The following is a 27,462-nucleotide window of genomic DNA, read 5'->3' on the forward strand; positions in this document are numbered from 1 at the left end:
AAAGGGTGGGAAATTTACTTTATTGTTTACATAAACAAATAACCCATACAGTAAGAATGCCTCACTTTTTGCAGATCACTGTATTGAAGGCTTTAAAAAGGTTCTAAGAAAACACAGAAATTTGAAAAATTTAGAGTTGAATTCTACAATTCTACAATAGAGTGATATTTCATCCCATTTATGCATTCCATACATAATGGAAAAATTATATGATTTACAAGAAAACATTTTATTCTACCAAAATATCTGGAATATGCTTGTTTACTTGAAGATATGTAAAAGTGTATTAAAATTTAAAAATGCTATCTGTTCTGTGACAATGTAGTGTAGGCTACTATCAGTTGATAATCTTTACAGGGTGAGCAAAATTCTGGATTAATTTTTGAATGGGAATAAGACTAAAGTGTAAATACATAATTTTCATTGTCCTATCATGAAATGTCAGTTTATTAACATTTCTTTCGGGATGTAGAAAATGGAAGTTCTCTGGGCACTTAACAATTATAATCTAAAAGTTTTTATACCAAATATGGTAAAAAATTAAAATTTCAAAGAAACTTAAAAAACAAAATACTATACAGAGTACAAAACAGACTGGCCTTGAAAATAAATTGTTACCAAATTAAATGATAAATGAATTTGTAGATTTGAAATATAAGATTTAAAATAAATTAATGTTAAGGACTAAAACTGTAGATAATGGTAACTAGAACAATTTTACTGGACAGAAATTATGATTCTTTTGATTGCAAACAACTAGTTACCCAAGGAAGAAACAAAACCTCCTTAACAGATATAATAAAACCAACCCCTGAAAAGTTAGTGGATATTAATATAGAAATACTTATATTACATTCTACTTCCTTTTCTTGCTTTCAAAGAATCTGGGCATTTAAAGAGAAGACCAAGATATAAATTATATATTTTTTATAAATTATTAAAAAATTTTATAAATTATAAAAAAAATTATAAATAAAAAAATGAGCTGTACAAGATTTTTATTAAAGACACGATTATCAATGTATAAATGCCTAAATATGAGACTATAAATAAAGCAAATTGTTAAACTGCAATTTTCTCAATTTTAGAAAAGAGGACTTTTTCTGAAGATAAACACTTAAAGTCCTAGGACTTCGCTAATTTCACAAATTGGTATAATCAATAAATTGGGTTTACATGGAAACCACTCTTTTAGATAAAGATACTTCCTGATAATATGGAAAATACAAGTGAGTCTTCTGAATCACCAAAAATGCTGAAACAGAATGATAACTTAAAAATGTGAAATTAAGAAAAATATATATTTTGTTATTTTTTTTTAGTTTCAATTTTACATAGCTATGCTCAGTCTAGGTAAATCCTGCACAGGCATGCTTTTTGTGGCATCCAGTTGGTTATATTCCTGTATGAGTTCTGATAAAGATGACACAGCTTCTGTGAAACAGCTTTCCTCCATCCCTTCAACTTGTAGATAGTGATGAAGATGAGCCTGCAATAAAAAATTGGATAAAGTTCACCATTTCAGAAAATTTAATATATACATTAATCCTGTAAAGTAAATAAATACTCTATTAATTTTAGAATTCACTCAGCTTTAAAAGGGAAATGAGGCCTTCTGCCAAACTGGAATGAATATTATTTTGCCTAATTTCTCCTTCAGAGTAACCAAAGCATGAGTAAGCCTCCACTCTTCAGTTATAACCTGTCTAACAAATATAGTAGACAGGATCACCACTGATTAGAAATAGCATAATTCTTAGGAATATATCTTTTTTGTTGGTTTGCTTTTTGTTTGTGTGTTTGTAAATTTAAATGAGGAAGCTTAAGTATCTAAAAAATTGGTCATGATTAATTAAATGTACAATCCCTTATCTTTTAGTTGGTTCTATTTCTAGGCCTTGTCCAACTTCAGATGATTTGAAATACACTATGACTCGTTTAGCAGTAGACGGAGCTGATATTTATATTTTGGAGCATGGCTGTGCTATACATATAAAGGTAAACATATGTCTTTTTTTGGCACTGTAGTTCTTTCACCCTTTTATGAAACCAAAACTCTATTTCTTAAAATACACACACATTTATAGTTTGCCATCTCACAGAATACCACAGCATTTTAGGAGCTATTTTTCAGTTTTTTATCTATCCATATTCTCTCCCACTATTACTTTTTAGAAAAATATTTTTGTTGAGAAATAACCATGCACGTACAGCCATATTATACAATCAATGGCTCACAATATTGTCACGAAGTTGTGTATTCATTACCATGAACATTTTCAGGACATTTATATCACTCCAGGAAAAGAAATAAAAAGGAAAGAACTCATACATCCCATACCCTTTACCCCTCCTTCTCACTGATGCACAGTATTTCAATCTACCCAATTTTTATCCTTTATCTCCTCCTATTATTTTTATTTTTATCCTTTTTTTTTACTCATCTGTCCATACTCTAAATAAAAGGAGCATCAGGCACAAGGTGTTCTCAATCACACAGTCACATTGTAAAAGCTATATAATATAGTTAGACAGTCTTCAAGAATCAAGGCTACTGGAACACAGTTCAATAGTTTCAGGTATTTCCCTCCAGTCACTCCAGTACACTATAAACTAAAAAAGGATATTGATGTATGTGCAAGACTAACCTCCAGGATAACTTCCATACACTGTTGGAAATCTCTCAGCCACTGAGACTTTCTTGTCTCATTTCTCTTTTCCCCATTTTTGGTCAAGAAGGCGTTCTCATTCCAATGATGCCGGGTCCTGCTCATCTCCGGGAGTCAGGTCCCATGTTGCAAGGGAGATTTACACCCCTGGGAGTCATGTCCCACATAGCGGGGAGGGCACTTGCCAAGTTGGCTTAGAGAGAGAGGCCACATCTAAACAACAAAAGAGGCTCTCCGGGGGTGACTCTTAGGCATTATTATCAGTAGGCTTAGCCTCTACTTTGCAGGAATAAGCTTCACAAGGGGTCAGCCTATTGAATTGGTTGGCCCCACTGCTTGAGAGATGAGGACTCCCCAGGTGGGGAAGTTTAATATTTCCTCCTTCTCCCCAGTCCCCCAAAGGGATGCTGCAAATACTTTTTTATTCTCTGCACAAATTACTCTGGGATATATCGGGAAATCACATTAACCTGCCAAACCAACAAGATCTCATGTACTATTCAAGATTTTATGTAATTATAGTGTTCAAGTAAATAGACGATACAAGTTAAATTAGATAATGTGCTACCCAAAATACAAATTTTGCACCAAATAAACATTTCTCCCTTTGATTTTGCACAGAGGTTGAAGTTTGAAAATAGGGGCCATATCATCATTTACCCAGTATTGATTTATCTTAGAATATATCTTAAATAATGATAATAAACACATATAGTTACAAAGGTGTATTCATTATTACCTTTTTCTTGTAGAGTCTTATGAATCTCTCTCTCAGTTCCATGAAGGTAGGTTTCACGCAGGTGTTATTCGCTAGAGCTAATAATGAATGAGAATGGCCCACAGGAGCTACTGAACACAGGCTGGTCTTCCAACCTTCTTGATTCCAAGATACAAACTGTAGAGAAGGTTTTAATCTAAGATAAAGAAATTTAAGTTAAGAATTAAGGTACTAAAAAAATATCTGCCATATTATGGCAGCCTATACTAGTTAAACTAGGACATTACTAATGGTATCAAAACGGCTTTGTTTATAATGTAAGTTATCTATTTTTTACTATTAGCAATATCAAAATTAGTTCAAGGTACAGTATGACAATGAACTAAGGGACATTTTGTAGGACATTACATTGGCTGTGACGGTGATTCAAAAAACTAGAAACACATTTCTTAAGATTAGAAATCTGAGGGAAAAAAGAAGTATTATAATTTTCCTTACTTTGCAATTCAATAGAACAGTTTTTTTAAAAAATAAACTTAATACACAGCATGACATAAATTAGTGGTGATGATAAAAATAATAAAATCAGCTAAAATTTTCTGAACACATTCAGAAATTAAGACTTCTCATATGTCATATAATATAGTAATAAATGACAACTTTATACTATTATTATTGTCAATTTATATTTGAGGAAAATAAGGTATGGAGAGGTTAAACAGCTTCCTCAAGGTCACACTTCAGTAAAGTGGCACTGTGAAGAGAGGCAGTTTTAACTAGTATGCTACAATGTCGCAAGCAGTACACATATCAAATTATCTTGAAATATATTAAGATAAACCTTTCAATATTTCTGCGAAGATCTGAAATCTGCACATTTCCTCTAACCATGAGGGCACAGGCAAGGTAGAGACTGTGTTTGGGGTCAGCCTGAATTAGCTGGTGATCTTTGCTAAAGGCATCTGAAAACATCTGATCCAACCTAGAACAATGAAAAAGTCCCTGGTTATACAAAATATAACATCTTTCTTCTATGAATAACTATAAAATGAAAAGACAGTCATCTATCTATAGGTAAGTAAACTTCACATGCAAATATAAATACATGCTCAAATCTCAGCTCTCATTTTCTCAACATAATCTTGATGACCAATATGAGAGGTAATCAGGCAATATCTTTTTTTTTTAAAGTAATGCTTCTGCAGAATGCTGATGACTTCAGCGACATCTTAACTGTAGCATGAGTGAGCTCTATGTAGTACTGATTCCTGAAACTTACTGTATCATTATTATTTAGTTCAACATGCTCAACCATTTTATAGTACTAGAAATACCAAAACTAATAAAGGCCTTTATCATCAAAAAGATTACTTTATGTCTGTAAAATATATTACATCAGAAATTAGTTCGGTATTAGGGGGAACTAACAGAGGACATTAGGCTTTCCTACAAAAGATGAAACAGTACTAATGTTCAAGGTGCGATGTCTTAAAATTGTCTCCTATTAAAGACAAGAAAGTGGAAAAGTTTATATCTAACAATACACAGCATCCTCAGTCCCTAATATGACCATACACTAGTCCTTAAATTTCATTTAACTCAATACCAATATGGTTAGGTTCCTCAGATAACTCTAGCCAGAGCTCTGTGTGCTGAATTTGCAGAATGTCTGGGAAGAACTGCAGAAATAATGCTAAACTGCCTATGCCTTCAACAGGTATTGACAAATGTCTACAATGTGCCAGGCACTATTTTAAGTGCAAGGGACCCATCAGCAAACAAAATAAAAATTTTCTTTCTCAATGGAGCCTATAGTACATTCTGATTATCCTATAGGACAATCCTGCTATAGCAGGAGGAATAGAGGATCCCTAGGGGACAGATGGGCTTTGGGAGATTTCATGAATCCTCTGTTACTGTGTTATTATGTTCAAAATTTTGGTGTCCATGTATTTTTGGGCAGTTTTAAGGGGTCAAGGTACAGACATTTCATAAGATGAGGAAACCCAGAAAAGGTTAAGAATCATTATTTAACAGTAGGCAAACTCACTTTTGGATTATCTTCTTATCCCATAAATTGTATAAACTAGTAAGAAACTATAATTATCAAGATACTTTAAATCCCAGAGTGATTTGAACAGTGAATGAAAAAGTATTTGCAAAGTCCCCTTTGGGGAATGGTGAGAATGGGGGAAAACTCAACTTCCCTAAGTTGAATTCTTGATGTTCTCACAGGCAGTGTGGACAATCAAAGCTATGGGCTGAGCCCCCAATCTTGGGGTTTGTTATATGAAACTTAACCCCACAAAGGATAGGTCAAGCGTACCTAAAATTAGGCCTAGGAGTCACCCTCAAGAGAACCTTTTTTTGTTGATCAGATGTGGCCCCTCTCTCCAGCCAACACAACAAGCAAACTTACCACCTTCCCCCTGTCTACGTGGGACATGACTCCCAGGGGTGTGGACCCTCCTGGCAACGTGGGACAGAAATCCTGGAATGAGCTGAGACTCAGCATCAAGGGATTGAGAAAACCTTCTCGACCAAAAGGGGGAAGAGTGAAATGAGACAAAATAAAGTGCCAATGGCTAAGAGATTCCAAACAGAGTCGAGAGGTTATTCTGGAGGTTATTCTTATGCATTAAATAGATATCACCTTGTTAGTCAAGATGTAGTGGACAGGCTGGAGGGAAATGCCTGAAAATGTAGAGCTGTGTTCCAGTAGCCGTTTCCTGAAGATGATTGTATAATGGTATAGCTTTCACAATGTGACTGTGTGATTGTGAAAACCTTGCGTCTGATGCTCCTTTTATCTACCTTATCAAGAGACAAGTAAAACATATGGTATAAAGATGAATAATAGGGGAAACAAATGTTAAAATAAATTTAGATTGAAATGCTGGTGATTAGTGAGGGGGAGGGGTGGGGGTATGGTATGTACGAATTTTTTTCTGTTTTCTGTTTATTTCTTTTTCTGAATAGATGCAAATGTTCCAAGCAATGATCGTGATGATAAATATGCAACTATATGATGGTACTGTGAATTACTGATTATATATGTAGAACGGAATAATCAAAAGTTAAGAATGTTTGCATTTGTTTGATGTTTTTTGGTATTTAAAAAAAAATTTTAAAAAACTTTAAAAAGATGCTTATCTTTAGTTATATGAAAAATATGCATTTTAAGAAACATTTATAGACTCTCATGGGTGTTCATTACTTATCTTCTCACAAAAATGGACTAAATTAAAACCAAAAGTAGTTTGAAATCTACTTATAAGAAATTAAGACAGTTTCAAAAATATGCCTTTTAATAGCACAATTTCTAAAACTTTACTATTTAATCAAGGATAAATGTGTCTATATATAGATTTGAAATACCTTCAGTACCACAGAAGCAAAACTAAAATGAACTAAAGAATAGTTACAATGTAACAAGTCCCTTAAGTCTAATATTTTAAAAGTTACTTATAGATTTTCAGTACCACATTTTAATTAAAAACAAATTTTTATCATGATCCTATAAATAAGAAACTTAACACAGGATTTTTTAAAATCAGAATATATCAAACAGGATCATAAGAAGTTCAATTATCTATGAAATATTTAGGTAGATGGACCAAGTCAAAATGTGTTTTTTTATGCTAAATTTAATTAGAAATTTCATGTTTTTATTTTTAAGAACTAGCTTCATATATAAAAGGTATGAATTGTAACTACTGTACCATAAAGAGTTCAGCACAAATCTACATTCTGTGCATCCACATTAAAGATGTACATTTTATTTAAATATACAAAATTGTAATATGCTGGGCTGATTGTAACAGTGAACATTTCATGAATGATTATGGTGTTCCACAGTGAATATTTCATGAATGATTACCATGTTACATACATACTGCAAGTTACTTAAATTGTTCCACAACAACACTATGATTAGGTGATTTTTATTCCTTACTACAGTCGAGGTATAAGTAACTTATCCAAGATCACAAAAGAGGTGGCAGAGTGAGGTCGAATTTAGATGTAGCTCCTAAATCCATGGTAAACTCAGTAGCAATCTACGGATGATTTTTTTTTACCTTAATTCATAAACATAATCGTTAATGTTACACTAGTAAGATTTATTTTAAATCAGGAATTAATTTTTCTAAATCATCAGGTGAGCAGCACCCCAGGCAGAAATAAAGTCCTACCTATTAGTTGGCACAACCAGTCATTTGCTACTGGCACAAGTTAAAGCTTATTTGTGTCACTTATGACATCCCCGAAGGGTGGAACTGTCATCCTGCCAAAACTTTAATTTAAAAAGTAATCTTTAATATCGCTTTCATTTTCTCAGTTATGTACTCTCCCTTACAGAATGTGATAGGACATTTTCCCCTCAGTCAACTGTGAATACCAGCAAGAACTTTTCAGGCTCATCACTATATAAGCTAAGAGTGTTATGCAAAACTATAGTTTTTGTTAAGTAAGCGGATAAAAGTTTTATGCAAAAAATAGTGGTCAAAAGGTGAGTTACACAGCAAGAATGATGTGTGATAGCTACTATAGAGAGCAACTTCTGAAAGCCTTCTATGGTGCTGGGACCGTAATAAGACCTTTAAAACTCTTGTCTTAATCTATACTGAGGTATATACTCTGAATCTCATTTGTACAGGTGAGAAAACGAAGGTGAAGAGTCTTTGTCACTTACCTAAGGTATTGTAGCTAGTGAGTGACAGAATAGGGATTCCAATTCAAGTCTGAATCTTTTTTACTCAACATTACAACGTTGTTAATTTTCATTAGCTTAAAATTTTAACCATTAGATTTAATTTCAATTACTTTAATATTAACATTTTTAAACAATGACTTCCAACCAACAGAAAAAATTGCTGCCATCAATTGTATTTTATATTTTCTCCTAATAAAATGGATAAGAAATTAAGCGATATAGTGAAATAACTAAAATTACCATAAAATTTTTCTCTTAAAATATTTTTCAAAGTAATTCACGTTCTCAAAAAATTGGAATGCAATTAGTATGTTTTACCTTCGAGGGGGAATGTTAACATCTGCCAATGTGTACAGAGGTGTTAGGCTTGACACAAGATAATGAAGTTGAGGAAAAGGAACTAAATTCATGCTGATTTCATTAAGGTCCATATTAAGAGACCCTTCAAACCTCGCTGAGCTAAAAAGAATATTAAAACAATGAAGAAAATTTTAATGATAAATTATACATTTTGAATGCAGCCTGATTATTCAGAAGGCATTTTAAAAAATCTTTTTGTATACTATCCTTCAGAGCAGAATATCTGCTCTCTTTTTAAAGCTGCATTATTGAAACTCAATATCACAAACAACCATGTATAAAGATAAAATACAAACACAAGATCTACAGTAATTCTTATTTCTGGATTCCCTGAAGAATAACCAATATACTATTATGGTTGCTCATTACACATGTAGAAATATCCTATTTAAAATAGATTTCATATTGAGGTAAACACAAATAAGTCAGTAATAATTTATTCTATAAAATTTACTAAATTCCTCAAGCATTTGCTGAATACTCCCTCTACATACAATCTGTAATATAATAATGCCAAAGCAATCTTTTAGACCAAAGCTGAAGAAATGTTTAGGACTAAGTAATGAGGAAATACAGATTAGCTGGTTCAAAAGATTAAAGACAGGGGTGCAAGGATGGTTCAGTGGTAGAATTCTCGCCTGCCAAATGCAGGAGACTTGGGTTCAACTCCTGGTCCATGCACTTCCCAAAAAACAAGCAAACAAGCAAAACAAACAAAAGAAAACAAACAGAAATTCAACAAATGGTGCTACAATAACAGGATATTCACATGGGAAAATAATGAAATGTGACCCTGCTATATAGCATACAAAAACAAAATAAACAAAAAAGATCAAAGACATTCTATCACAAAAAAATGTTTAATAGTGCCTAACCAAGTGTTTCTCAAACTTATCTACCACAAAACCTTTTATCATTTAACATCTATTAATACTACATAAACTTGGGAAATGCTGCTTTTGAATCATAGAAATTAAAATTCTGGTCTATCAGCCCAAGATCTAAAACAAAACAAGCTCCTAAAACTTAGAATAACTAAAAAAATGCTACAACTCAGGCATGTAAAACATTGTTAAAAGTCCAGTGAAAATTATACACTGTCCTCAGGTATGCCATTAATACCATTACCTTGTTAGGTTGAGCAGTAGATTTGCCACAATGTTGTTCATTGCATCAAAGGGCTTCTTGCGCCGCTTTTTAACAGACCCAGCACTTGAAGTAACCAAACTCTTAGGCTTCACCATTGTACCCAATTTTCCAGAATTCACCATGCGGTCAATTTTGCTAATGATGTCAAATAAAGACTTTTGAGGCAAAAATATTAGGAGAGAAGCTATTAAGAAGAGTACATATAAAAATATATGACTTTCTACTAGGAAGACCAGAAGAAGAAAACAACAAATTTATTTTTTCTTTGATAGGGGAAGGCTGAAAAGTGAAGAGAAGGGAATGCTTCACATAAATTACAATGTCATTTCTTACTTGGTTGTCAATAGGCAACACACAGTCTGCATGCTCAGTGAGTTCCTTCATTGCCAAGATGCTATTATAAGGTGATGTTACGACATCATCCTCACCGGAAGGGTAAACTGAAGTCACAAATCTGTATACTTCTGGGAATTCATCCTCAAGCACCTTTAAAAGAAATGTGCCAAGTCCAGATCCTGTTCCTGAGGATAAACATTTCAGAAGAAAAATAGCACAAATGACTTAGAGTATAATTATGGGGCAACTATTTGGGAATTTGAATTGTATGTTTGATTTATAGCTTATAATTCAAGCTATTCCTGTGATTCTCTATTTGATAAGGGATTGAAAACAAAATGGTTATATAGTAAGGCTTAAAGTCCTGAATTCTATCTCTGCTCTGATGATGAGGTGGAAAGGCTTTCTATAATTCTTTCTTTTTCATATTGAATTATTCCTACATGACACCAGAAGAATTATTTGGAGGGAAAAATTTAACTAAGACTGTATTCAGTCTTTACTTGATATTAAATAACAAAAAAAAAAAGACAAATAAACCAACTTGACAGCTTTGGTATAGTATACATATGACCTTAATATAAAGAACATTATCATGACACTAAGCAACTTAAACATTGAGTTAAAATTTTTTAAAATTAAGCATGACTATCTTGAATTTACAAATTCAAATATGAAACTTTGTTACTATCTACTATTTTATTTTATTTTTTACATGGGCAGACACCAGGAATCGAACCCGGCTCTCAGGCATGGCAGGCAAGAACTCTGCCACTGAGCCACCGTGGCCCGCCTGTTACTACCCATTTAAAGCAGGAACTCTAGGAATACCATTAACGATAACTTTATGACACGTATAGAGTTATATTTACATAAATTCAGAATATTTTAAGAACTTAAAATTAAGAAGAGAACACTGGAATTATTTAAAACCTGGGGCTTTCAGGGAAACTATATTTCTTATTTTAATGACTATGATAGTCTTCTATAAGGCATGGTTAAACATCAGTTATCATAACTGCTGACATTGAATAATAGGTAAGTATAAAAATCAATTATATATAACCTGCTGAATATAAAATTTTAATTCTGGTTTGGAGAAAAAAAGAATATCTGATTGGCAACTTCTTCTTTTAAAATTGGCTAATTCTATTTTGAAATGAGCAAATTATGATTTGTTTCTATTTCATGGAATAGAGAAATAAAACACTTTAGTTCCAAGGTATAGACTTCCTGGGGTAAAGAAGGCACTATAGATCATTTATTTCCAGTTCAAGCTGATTATTCACCATGCAAACAATGAATTCAAGGAGCTGACTATAAGGATTTCTCTTATTCTTTCTCTCCTGTTAGAAAATGAAAAAATCTTCAAAGGTGGTTAAAGAAAGGGCTGGAGATTCTTTGGCAAGTGCACATATGAATCATGCCAGTAAAGCTCAACTCTAGTGAGGATACAGGATTGAAAAAGTAAGCTCTTAGAAGAAAGTAAGCATTCCTGTAAAACTTACATTTACAGCAATGTAGCTGGGAATTTTATAAAAGGAACCAAAGATAGAAGAAAAAAATTGTCAGACAGCTCTGTTGGTTTTTTAAAAGGATTTAAATTAAATGAAGAATTACCAATAGTAATGCAACTTCATAAGTTTTAAATAAAAAGCTGTTACGTTATATATATATAGATCAGTACACACACTTAATAGTTTTATCAAGCACAGATTTGAAAACAAACTTCATGTCTGCAAATGAATTCTCGTACTTCAGCATTGTTACAGGTAAAACAAGTAGTAAACATTACCTCCTCCCATGGAATGTATTATAAAGAAACACTGCAAACAATCACAGTGCTCTGCGGCCTTTCTGAGTTTCTCCAAAATCTGTTCTCGATAAAGACTGCCAAAAACTTTGTAACCTACAGCCCTGAAAATAAGAATATATATTTAAAAAAACAAACAAACAAAAAAAACCCTTGCATTTATTATTTCCTGATTTTATCATTTCTATGCTACATAAAAAGGTCATTGAAAAATTTCAAAAAGCATTTTTACTGGGATAACTAAAGTCTATTCTATGGTTTCATGTCAATGAATCATACTATAATATCCCATATAATTTAACAAATATTATGTATCTGCAATTTCCAAATATACTGTCAAGATATATCATTATCAAAGGATGCTGAACTATAGTTTTAACTTTTATCTTCTTTTCCCTTTTCCTTTAAGGTACCATTACAACAAAATAAAACCTCAGTTACATAGAGTTTTGTCTCTTCTTCTTTTAAAGTAAACTCTGAAATGCAGTGGCTTTTACATATTAAAAAGCAAAATGCAGTCAATTAGAAGGACTTTATTTGAAATGAAAAATTTTTAATTAATCTAATCCAGTTTAAAATATGAGAAAAACATTTGCCACATCATATTACGACATAAAATGACACAGCAGAAAACTAACATTCATGACGAGTATCTCTGCAAGCCTTTTTGGTTGCCTATATTTGCAATTATCACTGTAAGAATGTTTTCTCTATAAGATGTAGTCAGGTGTAACTCAAAATGCTCTATATAACTATTGTCACTATTTTGTATTTTGTAAGAATCAATTTAAAAAGAGGAATCAGGAAAATTACTTTTTCTTAAAAAAATGAAGAGGTTTTTCTTAAAAAAATGAGAAGGTTCTAAGAGTAAAAATAAATAGAGGCGGCTTAAAAGTACTGTGAAACACCATCATTTACGGCAAGGTAACAATGATGAGCTGAAAGGCTGGAGTTATGAGTGGTAGGTTACATCTTGCTTTCACGCCAGCAGAACCTATTAGAAAGAATGGAAGATTGTTTGGGGATTTTTACAAGCTGACATTCAATTCTTATGTTTAATATATTCTCACCAGTTATTCCCTGAGCCAGAAATATCCGTGATAAGCTGCTTGCTATCAAATACATCTCTTAATGGTCCCTGCAGAATTTCATTCACTACCCCTTCTTCCATGTCAATTAAGACAGCCTGAGAAAGAGAAACACAATTTAATCAGCATATTTCTTTTAGAACCAGTTTCTTTGTAAATGAAAAGAATTTCTAATTTTCATTGTCCATATAATTTAAGCTTAATCAAATTCTTTATACAGAATCTCTTGTAAGAATTTTAAAAACTGAAGAATAATTTCACTCTACTAGAAAGATGGAAGCCAATTAAGAGTTGGACTTTAAACTCTTTCATCCTACTCTAAAATGTAAAGTGGGCAAAAAAGGAACTCAATAATCCTCTCAGCAGAATGTCTAACAATATTTTAATTGTATGCTTGTGTGACAGCACATTTCTTGAAAATAAGGTCTCAAAATCTAGAAGGTAACTACAACTAGAACAAGTTCTCAATAAATGCAGTGTACATTAATGCATTTGCTTATTAGGTACCACCACTTTGCTCTCTATAAATCACAGCCAAAACCTGTCCAATTCAAGGCAGCAAAGTGAAAGCACTGGATAGATTCAAAGATGACAACAAGGTACATTCTCCCATGTTCCTTATCACAATCCAAGCTCCTTATCAAAAACTTAACTGACTTAGGAGATAATGTATATTACTAAAGAGAAATGAGAATATAAAACAACATAAAAGCAGGGATAGCTTGGCAGTAGGATTATACTCCCTCCCTCCCTTGTTTTTTATTTTCCACAGTGAGGAAAAGTGAAAAAGTAAAATAAATAAATAATTAAATATATTTAAAAAGCAAAGCTGAAAAATATTCTAAAATAATCAAAGGCACACTATAAATCTACCTGCTAACTTCTTGATTCAGTATCACAGAGGAAGTTCCTATGTTTACAGGTTTTGTTTTTTTTTTTTCACAGACAAAGGCTTTATTTCAGGGAGAAGCAGAGTCACTCAGGCAGCATTTCAAGAGAGAGAGAAATGGCTGCCCCAAGGTGGCAGGAGATATGGTTTTTTTTTTTTTTTTAATTTTTTTTATTAATTTTTAAATTAAAAAAAAATATGACAAGAAAGAAACACAAACATTCTTAACATATGATCATTCCATTCTATATATATAATCAGTAATTCACAATATCATCACATAGTTGCATATTCATCATCATGATCATTTCTTAGAACATTTGTATCAATTCAGAAAAAGAAATAAAGACAACAAAAAAAGAAATAAAATGAAAACAGAAAAAAAATATTATACATACCATACCCCTTACCCCTCGCTTTCATTGATCACTAGCATTTCAAACTAAATTTATTTTAACATTTGTTTCCCCTATTATTTATTTTTATTCCATATGTTCTACTTGTCTGTTGACAAGGTAGATAAAAGGAGAATCAACACAAGGTTTTCACAATCACACAGTCACATTGTTTACAGTTTTTTTTAAGCCCTTGTGACCATAACATTAAGTACACACTAAATGTACTGTTTTAAGTGCTACTGTATATCTCATTTACTGTAATCTTCACAATCCTATGCAAAGACATCATAATCATCCCTATTTTACAGATGAGGAAACTGAGGCCTAGAAAAGTTAAATAACTTTCCTGTGATCATCAAGCTAATAGGTGATTGAGCTGAGATTCAAAGCAGAATCTTCACTATTAACCACCAAACTCTATGTCCTATTATTTAATTGAAGGGAGACTGTCAAGTCTGCTTATTTACAAAGTGCTGGATACAGTTATCATTTATGTACACTTAAATTCTGTGAATTCAACCATTTATATAGTTAATTAAGTATGCTACTGTAAGCTATATGATTAAAGTATTATAGTACATTATAAAGACTGTAAAATTATATTTTACAAATGTATTATGTTATATACAGCTGTCATTATACATATATTTTACATACACAGGACTGTACAGAGCAATTTACTGGCAATTTTTGGGATTTCCCAGGATATTGCTGACAACATGCAATTTTCACCTTAAATGCTAACTTTAACATCTAGCCAACCACATAAGAGGGACTTCACTCCATGAGTAAAGTGTAGAACTAGAAGTTTTATAAAATTATAAAAAGAAACTAGTCTATAATGGCCCCATTCCCAAATGGATTTACTGAGATGATTTACAAAATACTAAACATACACACTTACAAAATAACAAACCAAAAGCCCTAAATTACCTTGCAATCTGGGAAGGGAAACAATATATAAAAGACAAACTGACATCTATGTTTCTGAAGTGAATTTTGATAGGATCACACCCTTAAAACACAAATATAATATATATTTCTTCCATTCCTTTCTCCCTCACATGAGGCCTTGATCTGTTTTTAAAAATATATTAGCAGGCTTTGGCTGAAATTTGGGGGAGTATGGTGGGTTACTCAACTAGGCATCCATGGTCTGGAGTCACAACTGTTCGATTTGATGTTTCTATTTCCTTCCCGAGCCACCTGATGATATAAATTTTTGGCCTTGTAGCTTTCCTGTAATTGTAATATAGGACTTTCAAAATGCTAAGTATTTGCATTTTATCTAAGACACTGGACAGAGAGGAAAGATCCAGGCACCAGCCTGGACTCTTCAGTGTTAACAGCCACATAATGCCAAAGATCATAAAGAGAAAGCAGGATATTTACTAGGACAAAAGTCAAAGGCTGCAGGAACACGCTGATTTATCCTATCTTTCTTAATAATGTTCCTCCCACTTTCCATCCTGCTCGTTCAAGTGGTGGTAGAAAAGGACTCAAATTGGGAGAAGTCTAGCATTCGTGAAAGTTTCTTTCTTTCTTTCTCTAAGATCTGAATTGGGATGTCACCTTTGCCCATGGCATAGAGTATACCAAGCATCAATCAATTCTCCTACAAGCAAATCGATCCAAGAATGTAGATCACAGGTATAAAGAGGTGGTTCGCAGGTGCCACACGCTATTACTCTCCATTTCCCGCCACTATAGCAGTTTTGATCCTTATCATCTCAATAACTTCCATAGCTCTTTAACTGCCTTTGCTTTTTTTTTTTTTTTTTTAATAATCAAAGATTACTGATCAACTACTGGAAAAGGTGTTGTAGAGAATCAGTCACAGAAGAGAAATGTTGGAATGAGATTAATTTAACCTTGTAAGTAATGACTCGAAGTATTCTTGCTCACGACAACTTACATGGTAATGGAATATATATGCCATAATGTGCCTGGATTCAAACTTTGTATTAGGGGTAGTAACTCCAAAGCAAATATATCTTTCAACATATTTAATTGAAAATTTAACCTGCATTAGTATGTATTTCAGGCCCTTAGAGTTTAAGAAGGCTTCTTTTGTTATCATTTATCTAGAAATCTCTTTTGAAACTTAGAAAAACATATCAAATTGTAATACAATGTTTTTACTTTAAATACTCCCCTGCCCAATGTTTCAGGTGGACACAAAGGTCCAATTAGCACATTTATATTAAATATGGCTTAGAACTTTTTTAAATTTGGGAAATTAAAATAAAATTTTATTCTTATGTTACAGGAATATAGTCATTTTAAAACCACATGCATTCAAGAATCCAAATATATATCTTACTCGTGCTTTTAAAGAACAAATTTTTCCCTTGGCAATATTTCCACCATCACCAACCACTCTGAAAGATACAAAATGGGAAAAGGTCATAACATCTTCTATGGTTAACAATGCTATAAGGTAACATAGTTAACTTTTATTTCTACAGGCTGTTTATAGGTCAGTGGGGCAGACAAAATAGCCCTATTCAACCTCCTTCTCTCTTGCCTAACTCACACTAGGCTAAAATGTGATATACTTATTTTCCCGGCTTCCTATGTAGTGAAGGCTGGCCATGTAATCCAGTTCGGACCAATGAGATAAAGGGGAGGTACGTTAGAAAGCTTTTTCGATAAAAAGGATTAGATGCAGTTAAGTGTCAACCTTCTTCCTTTTTCCAGTCTTTAACAAGAAGATAGATGTTAATTCATGGAGTGGAGGCTGTCATTTTGTAATCATGAAGTGATAAACATGGGGATTAAAAATTCAACACAATAAGAGTGGTGAAATAATAGACAGTGTCTAGGTCTTTGAGGCACTTCTCCAAATCTAGAACATCTTTCTTCCATATTTCTGTATGTGAGCTAAATGGGTATCTACTTATTGCTTAAGCCATCATTAATTAGGTTTTCTGCTGCAGCCAAACACACATCAACTGATACACTAGTTATATATCATTGTGTCCCCAAGGCTATTTCTAGAATTTTATGGTGAAAATAAGTTACTAAAGCACCTTAAGTTCTGACTAAACTCAGTATGTATGTCAGTAAATATAGTTCATAGGAAGCCAGAACATATGAAAGGAAGCTGAATTAGCGCAGATGATGCTATAGGCCAGGGTTTGGAAAACTACAGTCCTGGAGCCAAATTTGACCAGTTGCATGCTTTCCAAACTAAAGTTTTATTGAACACAATCATGCCTATTCATTTATGTATTATCTATACCTATATCATACTATGAGAACAGAGTAGCTGCACAAAATCTAAAATATTTACTATCTGGTCCTTTACAGAAAAGGTCTGCCACCCCCTACTATAGGTAAATTCTTACCATATAGTAGTAAAAAAGGTGCAATATCTTCAGATACAGAAATTTACATGAAGGTTTAAATATTTTTCTTATTAACTTGTGGACAGATATTACGTGTATTATTGGTACATAGAAAGAATAGCAAGATTCCACAACTCTTTTCCCCTCTTTCCTAAACATGATATTGGGGAAGTAAGAATGCTTCCAAGCTAAATTACAAAATAAACACAGAAGACAGTGTAGTTATGCAAAGTTATCTCAAAAGTGAATAGTTTCCAGGCTGATGTAATACTCAACAAAAGGATTGGCCATTAAGAAAAGAAGTTTTAGGGTAGCGACTTGGTTAGCAAAGGAAGTACCTAAACAGAAGCACTACAAAGGCAAATCTGAGTAGCATGTTTCTTAATAGTATTTAGGGAAGAGGATGTTCTAATCTACAATGGGAATCAAGTCTTTATGACAACTATCTCTATATAAAACATATAGAGAGATCTTTTATATCTTTTATAAGTTTGACTGCATGGTCACCAAGCAATCTACTGATTATTATACAGCTTTCCAGGTAGTTATTCTAGAGAAGAGAATCCACCGAGGAAGAAAAATGAGTATCTGATCTTTTTGAGTTATAATTCCCAGGGTCAATACATTAACTTTTTGCTTTTTAATCTCCTGTTCTTTGAGTTTGATTAATGGGACTACACTGGAAAACCCTGGACCCATTCTCAAGGATATGACAAAATGGTTTCTATTGTATTTGAAGCTTGCAGGCCAGACTCTGGAATTCACCAAGGAAGTACTGACTTTTTTCCCAAAAGATAACGGACTCCAAGTAATACCCAGCCAACCAAGTCAGACTAGAACTGGAATTTTTATTGAACTAGATTAAAGGTTGATATTAAGTATACATTTTTTTTAGTTCAAATCTACCACAGTTTAATCATATGAAGTATTGTGAAAGCGCATGAACTTAATGATTTAATATTAAAAGCTGATGGGCAGATCCTGAATGTTAAATTACTATTTTCAGATAAAGTATGATACTTATATACACCCTTTATTAAATAAACAAATGTAATCTAACAACTGATTTTCTACTTTTTAGCACATTCTATGCTTAGAGTGAATATTTCTGGCTAGAAAAGAGAAAAGTAAATGATATATTTTTCTTTCAAAGGTTTGCAATGTGAAAAAGATATTCTCAGAGAAAAATTCAGCTTTCCTTTAGTGAAACTTTATTCAAGGTTAAGTAAAAAAAAAAAATCCATACTAAATTTTTTGTTCCTCAACCTGGTTAAAAAGGAAACCTGTTGTCGTATTCTGCAGAATAACGAGGATATTAATCATGAGAATAAATATGTTTTCAATAATGAGAAAATAACTCTGAGACTCCTTCCTGAAAAGGCTCCTTAGGGTACCAGGTGCTGATACCTTTTGCAACCCAAGGGTCCCCCATCCTGAGTCCCCAAACTCCCCTCCTCCCAGTGGAAGCAGCCCACAGAGGAACTCCTGCAGCTTTCAAGGGCAACAGGCCCCATATCCCCTTGAACATACAAGGCTACATGGAGAAAAACACACACCAGGCTCTGGAAGCCAGCCCAGGATTCCTGAGCCACAAGGGGTCTGGAGGGGCCTGGCTAAAGGTTTTTGAGAAGGGAAGATCAACCACCAAAAAATGGGTCTGGCTGTGGTGAGGGCCAAGTGTGAGGTAATTAGCAGACAGCGTTATTATCATTATGCTCCTAATTAATTCCCAGTTCATTATATTTCCTGTGGCTAATTTGTATTTCAGCTGATTTGATTAAACTCATCTCTGCTAAAAAACATAAAAGAAAAAAAGACAACTTCCTTACAGTTATTGCCTGTTTTAATGGTCCTTTGAAAAATTCTCTCCTAACCTCTTGAAATGAAAAGGTTCACTGTGCTCTACAATGACTTTTATCTTACCTGGTATCCACATTTCTAAAGAAGCTGCTTATTGCTTCATCATAAATTCCGCTCTAAAAAGAAAAAAATAAATTTATAGCATTTGATTAATTTTGCCTCATTCCTTCAACTTTAGCCCTTCAGTTTTAATAATTCCACACAATTTGTAATGGTTAATATGTGGTTATGGTACGAAAAATGAAATATCACAAAACGCTTAGCCTGATTCTTCCTCTCACAAGAGGGTAAATGCCATAATATGGTCCATGGATTAATTCAGCAGAGGTGCTGTAGAGCAGGTGCATCAAGTAAGTTTTCTTTGTATTTATTTTTAAAGCTGAGTGGTTAAATTAAGAAATATAACGCCACACGCGTTACCTATTTTACAAAGTACCTTCACATATACTATCTCATTGATCGTAAAAGTGATATATGTGACATATCTCATTATTCACAAGAACTCTGGCAAAAATGAGGACCCCGAGAATTAGGAAAACTGGTTAAGACTAAGGTCTCGGGCCAGTGTTCTTTAACGCCAACACAGGTTTAAAATCCGGTATGCTCTTTATAGTAAAGAGTCCAGAGTACTGCTTTCCTGTTTGTTGCAGGAGCCTTGGTGACAGGCTCCGGGGGCTCCGGGGCGACGGGGAGCGGGTACCTGGTTGACAGCGGCGTGCTCCCTCAAGGCCAGGTCCCAGAAGCAGCAGCCAATCTGGTTTCCACACTGGCCAACTGGGACCAAGGAAGAAGGAAAGAGAACCGGCATTAGGCGGGAAACCACAGCACGGATCCACGGCGACTGGGTCCCCTCCCTACCGCCACAGCTTACCCTGTACAACCACCGACTGGGTCATGCTGGGGAGCAACCCGCCCTAGGAATTAGGGGGCCGACGCTTGCCTCTACATTCTCCGCGCCCATCAACTGCACTCTTCTAGTAGGCGGGGCGGCCGTAAGTCACGCCGCTGCCGCCAGTCGCTGCCGTCGCCAAACGCTTCTCAGGCTCAGGCTGCGATTTTCCGTCAGAGGACTACCCGAATGCGCTTGCGTCGCACCGTTACCATAGCGACTGGGCCTCTGGATCGCAGCTCCTTGCTGCCTTGTCAACAACCCTGAGCATGTGCAGCTTCGGAGGCGCGGGTAATTGGCGGGTGACGAAAGGCTTCGGAGTGGGAGTTAGAAATATAGGCTTTGGAGGTTTAGTCTTGGTTCACAGTCTCAGTGCCGTGGGTGGTGGGTCAAATGCCGTTTATTCAGATTCCGCGGGACGCTACTTTAGTATCTATCTGTATTCTAGTAGAAAACGAACTGTGTTGATGAGCACAAAGAAACCCAAGATAAATAGATGTGTCGGGGCACAACCGAAACTTGGTAGTAATACACAATGATAAAAAGGACAAAACTAGGTTCCGAAACCCAACTTCTATTTGTTGAACGCTGTGTGCTTCCGGCATTATCTCCTAGGCTCTCAGGAGGATTCAAAAGAGATTGAGATACAGAACCAGCTCCAAGAAGCTGATAGTCTTATTGAAGACATACACGGAATGCCAAAAACGTTGTGATTTACGATATTGTGGTATTGCTGACTACAAGTGCAACAGAAATCAGTCGATATGGGATGTAGACTGGAGAAAATAGAAGTCTGATGAGAGAGATGGGACTAAAACTAAGCATTTTATGTATGTACAGCGTTTAAATAGAAGAGAGGAGGAAAGGATAGAAAAATCAGGCTTTCCAGAAAATTACCAACCTTTTAGAATGGTTAAACAATGAAAAATACTGCAAACTTTTATTGGTTAATTAGACCAGATTTCAATTAAGAACTGAAGCAATTCTTCAATGCAATTAACATATTCTTAAAAAATTCTGAGAAACTACAAAACTCTAAGAGACCTTTCGACCTTAAAAAAGAGTTAAATTATATGACTTTTAATATGTTGAGTAACCATAATTTATTGATTAGAACATCTTATTCCTCCACTGAGACAAATAATAGTTATTGCTACATTTCTGTAATAGCTAGTAAGTATGAAGCTGCAATGGGTTGTTTATGGTGCTGAGGCTTTCCCATATTTCCTTTGGAATGTTTTTCACCTTAGTGCTTCTATCTTTTGTAATTAATAGGTAGATTTTTAATCAAGAAATATTTGCAATTACAGGATTTTACTCTTAACTGCTTATCGGTGAGTATGGGGTCAGTAGAGGAGGTACAATTAGGCACCTCCAATACGTCAAATCAGGTATTGATATTGACATCCCAAAGTATGGTGCTTCAAAATTTGCAAAGTTTGGTGTAGTCTGTAGACAGAGATATGAGTAGATTTACATCAGTGAGCTGTAGTGCCAGCTTATATGGTATTCAGGCCTCATGCAGTGGTAACCATGCATGGGACAGAATTAAAATTAAGAAATCGTAACATTTCTCATTAGCTTCAGTCTAGCAAGAATCAGACTGAAGTAACGGTTCTGCTTATAAGGAAGATAGAACCTTACATAAGAGTCATTGCTGGACCTCAGTAGAGGCAGGAAAATCATCCAGAAATCATATTTTCCAGGAGTCCAGCATTAATGTCATAAGTCTGAGTATATCCTCAGTTGAGTATATTCCTAACCATGTGGACTGAGATCTCATTTGAGATATTCATCAAGCTCTTAGAAGAGCAAATAGAACCAGGTCATCTGGGAAGCTTTAATCAGCCGTAGTGGAATTCTCTCCAACACACATCTTCCCACACAAATGCAATGAAAAGAAACATATAACTCACCCCTCAAACTCTAACTGCAATTAGAAGAAGAGCAGGTTTCAGTTAGGAAAGAAATCTAAGAGGATTTACTTATACAATAGCAAGTGTAGCAGGTTGGATTATTGCTCTGAATTTTTCATTACCTCCCTCTGCATATGACTGTGCAGTACCTCCCACTAGAATAGGCAGAATGTATTTCCCTGCCCCCATTGATTTGGGCTTGGCTATATGACTTGATTTGGCCAGTGGAATAACAGATATGAAACAATCAGGATTTTAAGATGTGTGTGCATGCACTGTCTTGGCCACTTGGACTTTGCCAGGAGAGAAACATACCTCAGGTGGTGGTTGTTTCCAAAATAATGAAGACAGACAGATGAGAATCAAATGTAAATCTGAATTGGAGCCTGGAGTCCTGCTGATTCCAGTCAAATCCAGGAGAGCCAAGTAGAGATCAGTTGAACAGAAGCTATCCACAGTCTTAAAGACTTAAAAAAACGTTTTGGTTGTGCCATTGAGATTTTGGGGTCAGCAGTATTGGAGCAATAGTTGATTAACACACAGAGCAAATGAATTGTAAAAAATTGCCCAGGTTAAAAATGAGTAAGATAAAAAATGAGAATAATGCAAACATATTACCATAAATGGAAGGACTGGAAATAGCAACAATATTATTAGTATTATATGAGGGTAAAAAAGAAAATGCATCACATGTACTTTGTGCTATAATAAACCTAAATAGAATATGAATTCAATAGAATGAAAGACAAAATGCTAAAATAATAGTTTGAGAAGTAAGCTCTCTGAGGGTTGAGCCTTGCCTATTTTTCCTCTACTGTGTCCTTAGAACCTATAACTATACCTGATATATGGTAGATAGTAAACATTTGATGAATAAATGAACTAAAATGAAGATAATATGTAGTGAAATTAACTGACAACTGACACTTTCACCTTCTAGGACTAAGTAAATTAGAAATATGAAGAAACAGACTAGAAATCTGAAAATCCAATTACTGATGTGGAGAAAAGACTTGAGATAATCACAGAGAATGCTGAAACAGGACAAAGATGTTAAAGCTATCAGAAAATAATACATAAGGGAGACAAAGATGGTTCAACATGATAAGTGTGTCTGAGGTAGAGAATCCAGCAAATGGAGGAAGAAATAAATGTACTTAATGATGAATGATATAAGAAAATGACAAAGGAAGAAAAACTTATGCATTAAAATGGTATACCATGTTCCGTGGAAAAACTTATATGAAAATTCAATATCAAGGAATATGTCCTGGTTAAGTAATTCAGTTTTCAGAATAAAGAAAGATTTCTTTGGGTATCCTGGCAGGAAACAAAAAAAAGAAGGGAGTGGAAAGAAAAGCAATTAGGCTGCTTTAGACTTATCCACGGCACATTCAATACTTGAAGACATTTAAAAAATGTTATGAAGTTTAGAGGGGAAATAAAATGTGTTCCAAGAAAATACATACTTACAGCTAGCTAAGGTGTCATTTAAGTATAATTTGAATTTATGGGTCCTGTGTACCCATTTTTATTCCTGTTTACTGCCATTTCTTTTCTGAGCTCATCTCTTTCTCATAATAACTTGACAAACACAGTGAACAGCAACTAATATGTTATTATATTCTGTCTTCTAACCTCTTCCCCTAGAATTATGGTCATTAGGTAAATTATCTGCCTCCCAGGTTATCACAGTATTTTCCAAAAAGGCTTTCCACTATATTACATAATAATCATTTTTTCACTTCCAATACCAGTTTTTATGTCACCTGCTCTTTGACCACTAGTTAATATAGTTAATATATATATATATATATATATGATTAGTGCCATATATTTTAGGTTTATGTTACGACAGTATATGGGTCTGGCTTAAATCTGTATGTCAGTTATGCTGTGGTACCAACCATCCTCTAAACTCGTTGGTGTAAACAACAAATATTTCTTGCACATGATACATATCTAATGAGGGGTGTCTGGAGCTATGTTTTATATTACCCTTACTCTGGCACCAGGCTGATGAGTTGCTGCTATCTGGTAAATTTCTCGGTTTTTGTTATTTGTCCATTTTGGTGGGGGGCGGGGATATTAGAAGGAAAGAGTGCTCAGGATGATCTTGCACTGACAATTAATGGCTACTTATAACTCAGTGGATAAAGCTAGTCACAAGGGCTCCAAGCATTCATAAAGGGACCAGGAATTCTAATGTACATAGAAGATAGACAGTAAATGTTTGATGAATAAGTGAACTGGAAGACCTGAAAGCCAGGTCTTTGTATAGAAGACAGAAAGGCAGAAATATTTGGTGAAGAACATTAGTATGTGCTACACAAACATTCTCAGACATGAAATAGAATATTGTATCCAATGTAGGCAGCTTGTAAGGTGATCCCAGTGAATGCCCTCTTGGCACCCTGGTATACCTCTCTTTACTTTAAGTCTTGGCTGGATATAGTGAGTCATTTCTAATGAACAGAGCCCAGACAGTGCCCATTGATCACCCTGAATCAAGGAGACAGAGCTGAGAACTATAGAGGACCAAGGCAGCTAAAAATTGCAGGTCAGAATATGAGAAAGGATAGAGTATACAAAGAGAAAGCTTTGGAGATCTTCAAGGAGGTTCTTTGTGAGGTTTAAACTGATTACTAATCAGTGCACACATGTAGAAACTATTCAAGACCAAGGAAAGAATCACAGGAAAGAAGCAGGAAGAACAGCTCCTGCAGCTCGCACAGGGCTGGAAATAATGCACATTTCCAATAACTAGCATAGAGCAACCTTGTAATACATGGGATTTTGGGGCCACAAAAGGGTACTGACTCAGTAGTTGAAGACAAATTAGCCCTAGACTTCTCTGATTTTGCCTAAGAAATCTTAAAATAAATCCTTGAGAGGACCAATCCAATTATAAATAACTGTGTTCCAGACCAAACTCAAAAGTACTTAAAGAATAAAAATCAAATCCAACATTCAACAATGTAAAATTCACAGTGTCTGCCATCAGTAAAAAATGGCCAGATATGCAAAGGTGCAGAAAAATACTACTCATTAAGAGAAGAGTAATCAATCAATAAAACAGATTCTGAAGTGATACAAATTAGTGGAAGGACATTAAACAAATTTTATAAATGTACACCATATGTTCAAGAAGGCAGAAGGAAGCAGGTGCAGGTTTAGGAGAGATAAGGATGATATAAAAGAAATATCCAAATTTGACTTCTAGAAATGGAAAATATAATGTCTAAAATGAAAAATACAATGGATGGAATTAAGAGTAGATGAGACAATGAATATGATTAGGGAACTTGAAGACAATAAGAATTATCCAAATAAAACAGCAAAAAAGATTTAAGGAAGTAAATAGGGGATCAGTGAGCAATGGGCAATTTCAAATAACTTAATATATATATGTATTTTAGGCTCCAGGAGGAAGAAGCAAAGCAAAAAAACCCATAAAAACATGAAAAAATAATGGCTGAAAAATTTACAAATGTGACAAAAATTATCAATCCACAGATTCAAAAAGCCCAAAGAACAAAGGCACAAAGAAGCAGGGAGAGAACTATGCCAAACCTATCATAATCAAACTGCTTAATATCAATGATAAAGAGATAATCTTAAAAGCAGGCAGAGGAAAATGACACATTGCATATAAAAGAACAAAGATAAGAATAACAGTAGGCTTCTTGTTAGTAACAATATAAACCATAAAATAATGGAATAAAATCTTTAAAAGTTCTGAAAGAAAAAACTTGTTAACTTAGAATTCTGTACTCAGTGAAATATTGCTCAAAAAAGAAGGTGAGACTTCCCTTTCAAGATGGTGGCTTAAACAATGTGCGCATTTTAGTTCGTCCTCCAGAGCAACTACTAAATGACCAGAAACAGTACAGAACAGCTCCTGAGCCACATCAGTGACCAGACACACAGCGTACCCCAATCTGGACCAGCTGGACCAGCTGCAAGCCCCCACAGAACTGTGAGTTCCCAAAGCTGCGGTGGCCAGCTACCCTCCCCGACAAGCTGCTTCCCAGAGGGGAAAGGAAAGGAACTTTACCAGCAGCAGGGACTGAGCACAATCAAGCGCCAATTGTGGAATTAATTAACAAATTCTGACTACTAAAAATAGGCCCCCAGCTTATGTAAACCTGGTCAAAGCGGAGGTTGCTCATTTCTGCCCTGGCTGACGGAAAGGGGGAAAAAAAAAGAAGGAAACAGAGGTTTTTGTGGCTGTGTTTCTACGAAGGCTTGACTGCCTTTGGATATAGTGGCAGGACTTCTCAGGCTGCAACGACCCCAGACATAGGCAGAAGTGAGCTCCACTGGGGGCTTGTCTGGAGCCTGTGCCTTCCAGGGGAAGGGTGGAGCCCAACTCAGGTGGAATCCCTCCCTCAAGGAATTCAGACACCAGGGCTTGGTAATTTGAAGCCATTAAAACCAGCCTACAACCTCTCCTCTGTCTCCACCACGCCCCCAGCAGGGAGAGCCCGCCAAAGTTAAAGGTACCGCATCATCTTACACTGGTGGGACCTGCAGGCAGACAAGCACCACATACTGGGCAGGATAAGAAAAACAGAGTCAAGAGACTTCACAGGAAAGTCTTTCAACCTACTGGGTCTCACCCTCAGGGAAAACCGACACAGGTGAGTCTTTCCTCCTGACAGGAGGCCAGTTTGGTCTGGGAAAATCCAGCTGGGGTCTATAATATCTAAGTAGACCCTCCTAAGGGTGGGGGTGGGGGGGGAAGGCACCATACAAGCAGGGCAAGAAACAAGAAAACAAGAACTGAAAAATTCTCCTCTGTTAAACAAAGCTTATGCTGGAGGTCCAGATAAAGCTGAACTGAATGTCAAAGAACAGATAGACAACAAATTCATCCAGCAAGAAGACCCTAGGTAAAAGAAGTGAAATCAACCTCCAGAATAAACTAATTAAGGTAATTAAATCCTAGACGCCAGCAAAAAATAACAAATCACACTAGGAAAATTGAAGATATGGCCCAGTCAAAGGAACAAACCAACAATTCAAATGACATACAGGAGCTGAAACAATTAATTCAGAATATACGAACAGATATGGAAAACCTCATAAAAAACCAAATCAATGAATCGAGGGAGGATATAAAGAAGGCAAGAAATGAACAAAAAGAAGAAATTGAAAGTCTGAAAAAACAAATCACAAAACTCATGGGAATGAAAGGCAAGGTAGAAGAGATGAAAAAACCAATGGAAACCTACAATGGTAGATTCGAGAGACAGAACATAGGATTAGTGAACTGGAGGATGGAACATCTGAAATCTGGCAAGAAAAAGA

General features: G+C 34.8%; 2 protein-coding genes across 7 annotated transcripts in view; one reads left to right on the forward strand and one right to left on the reverse strand.

The window, feature by feature from the left end:
- TUBE1 (tubulin epsilon 1) lies at window positions 1-20,407 on the reverse strand. Of its 4 annotated transcripts, none has more exons than XM_077162691.1 (12): window positions 20,285-20,407; window positions 20,045-20,118; window positions 19,408-19,460; window positions 16,458-16,515; window positions 12,830-12,945; window positions 11,742-11,863; window positions 9,944-10,131; window positions 9,590-9,765; window positions 8,420-8,560; window positions 4,229-4,369; window positions 3,409-3,583; window positions 1-1,489 (listed from the first exon to the last, which is right to left on the reverse strand). In XM_077162691.1, the coding sequence occupies exons 5-12, from the start codon at window positions 12,928-12,930 to the stop codon at window positions 1,331-1,333; spliced, it is 1,203 nt and encodes a 400-aa protein (XP_077018806.1). In that variant the 5' UTR covers window positions 12,931-12,945; window positions 16,458-16,515; window positions 19,408-19,460; window positions 20,045-20,118; window positions 20,285-20,407; the 3' UTR covers window positions 1-1,330. The 4 variants fall into 4 exon arrangements, with proteins under 4 accessions (XP_077018806.1, XP_077018804.1, XP_077018807.1 ...); XM_077162689.1 differs by having other exon boundaries at window positions 20,216-20,407; XM_077162692.1 differs by lacking the exon at window positions 16,458-16,515.
- Window positions 20,403-27,462, forward strand: part of FAM229B (family with sequence similarity 229 member B) — a 15,297-nt gene continuing 8,237 nt past the window's right edge. For 2 of the 3 annotated variants that reach the window (XM_077162694.1, XM_077162695.1), the window contains exon 1: window positions 20,404-20,524. The gene's annotated coding sequence lies outside the window, so the exon portion shown is untranslated. Of the gene's footprint in view, window positions 20,525-27,462 lie in introns of all 3 variants that reach the window. The other variant, XM_077162696.1, reaches the window with a different exon arrangement.

This window comes from Tamandua tetradactyla, chromosome 5 (assembly GCF_023851605.1).
Source record: "Tamandua tetradactyla isolate mTamTet1 chromosome 5, mTamTet1.pri, whole genome shotgun sequence".
Taxonomy (NCBI): Eukaryota; Metazoa; Chordata; class Mammalia; order Pilosa; family Myrmecophagidae; genus Tamandua; species Tamandua tetradactyla.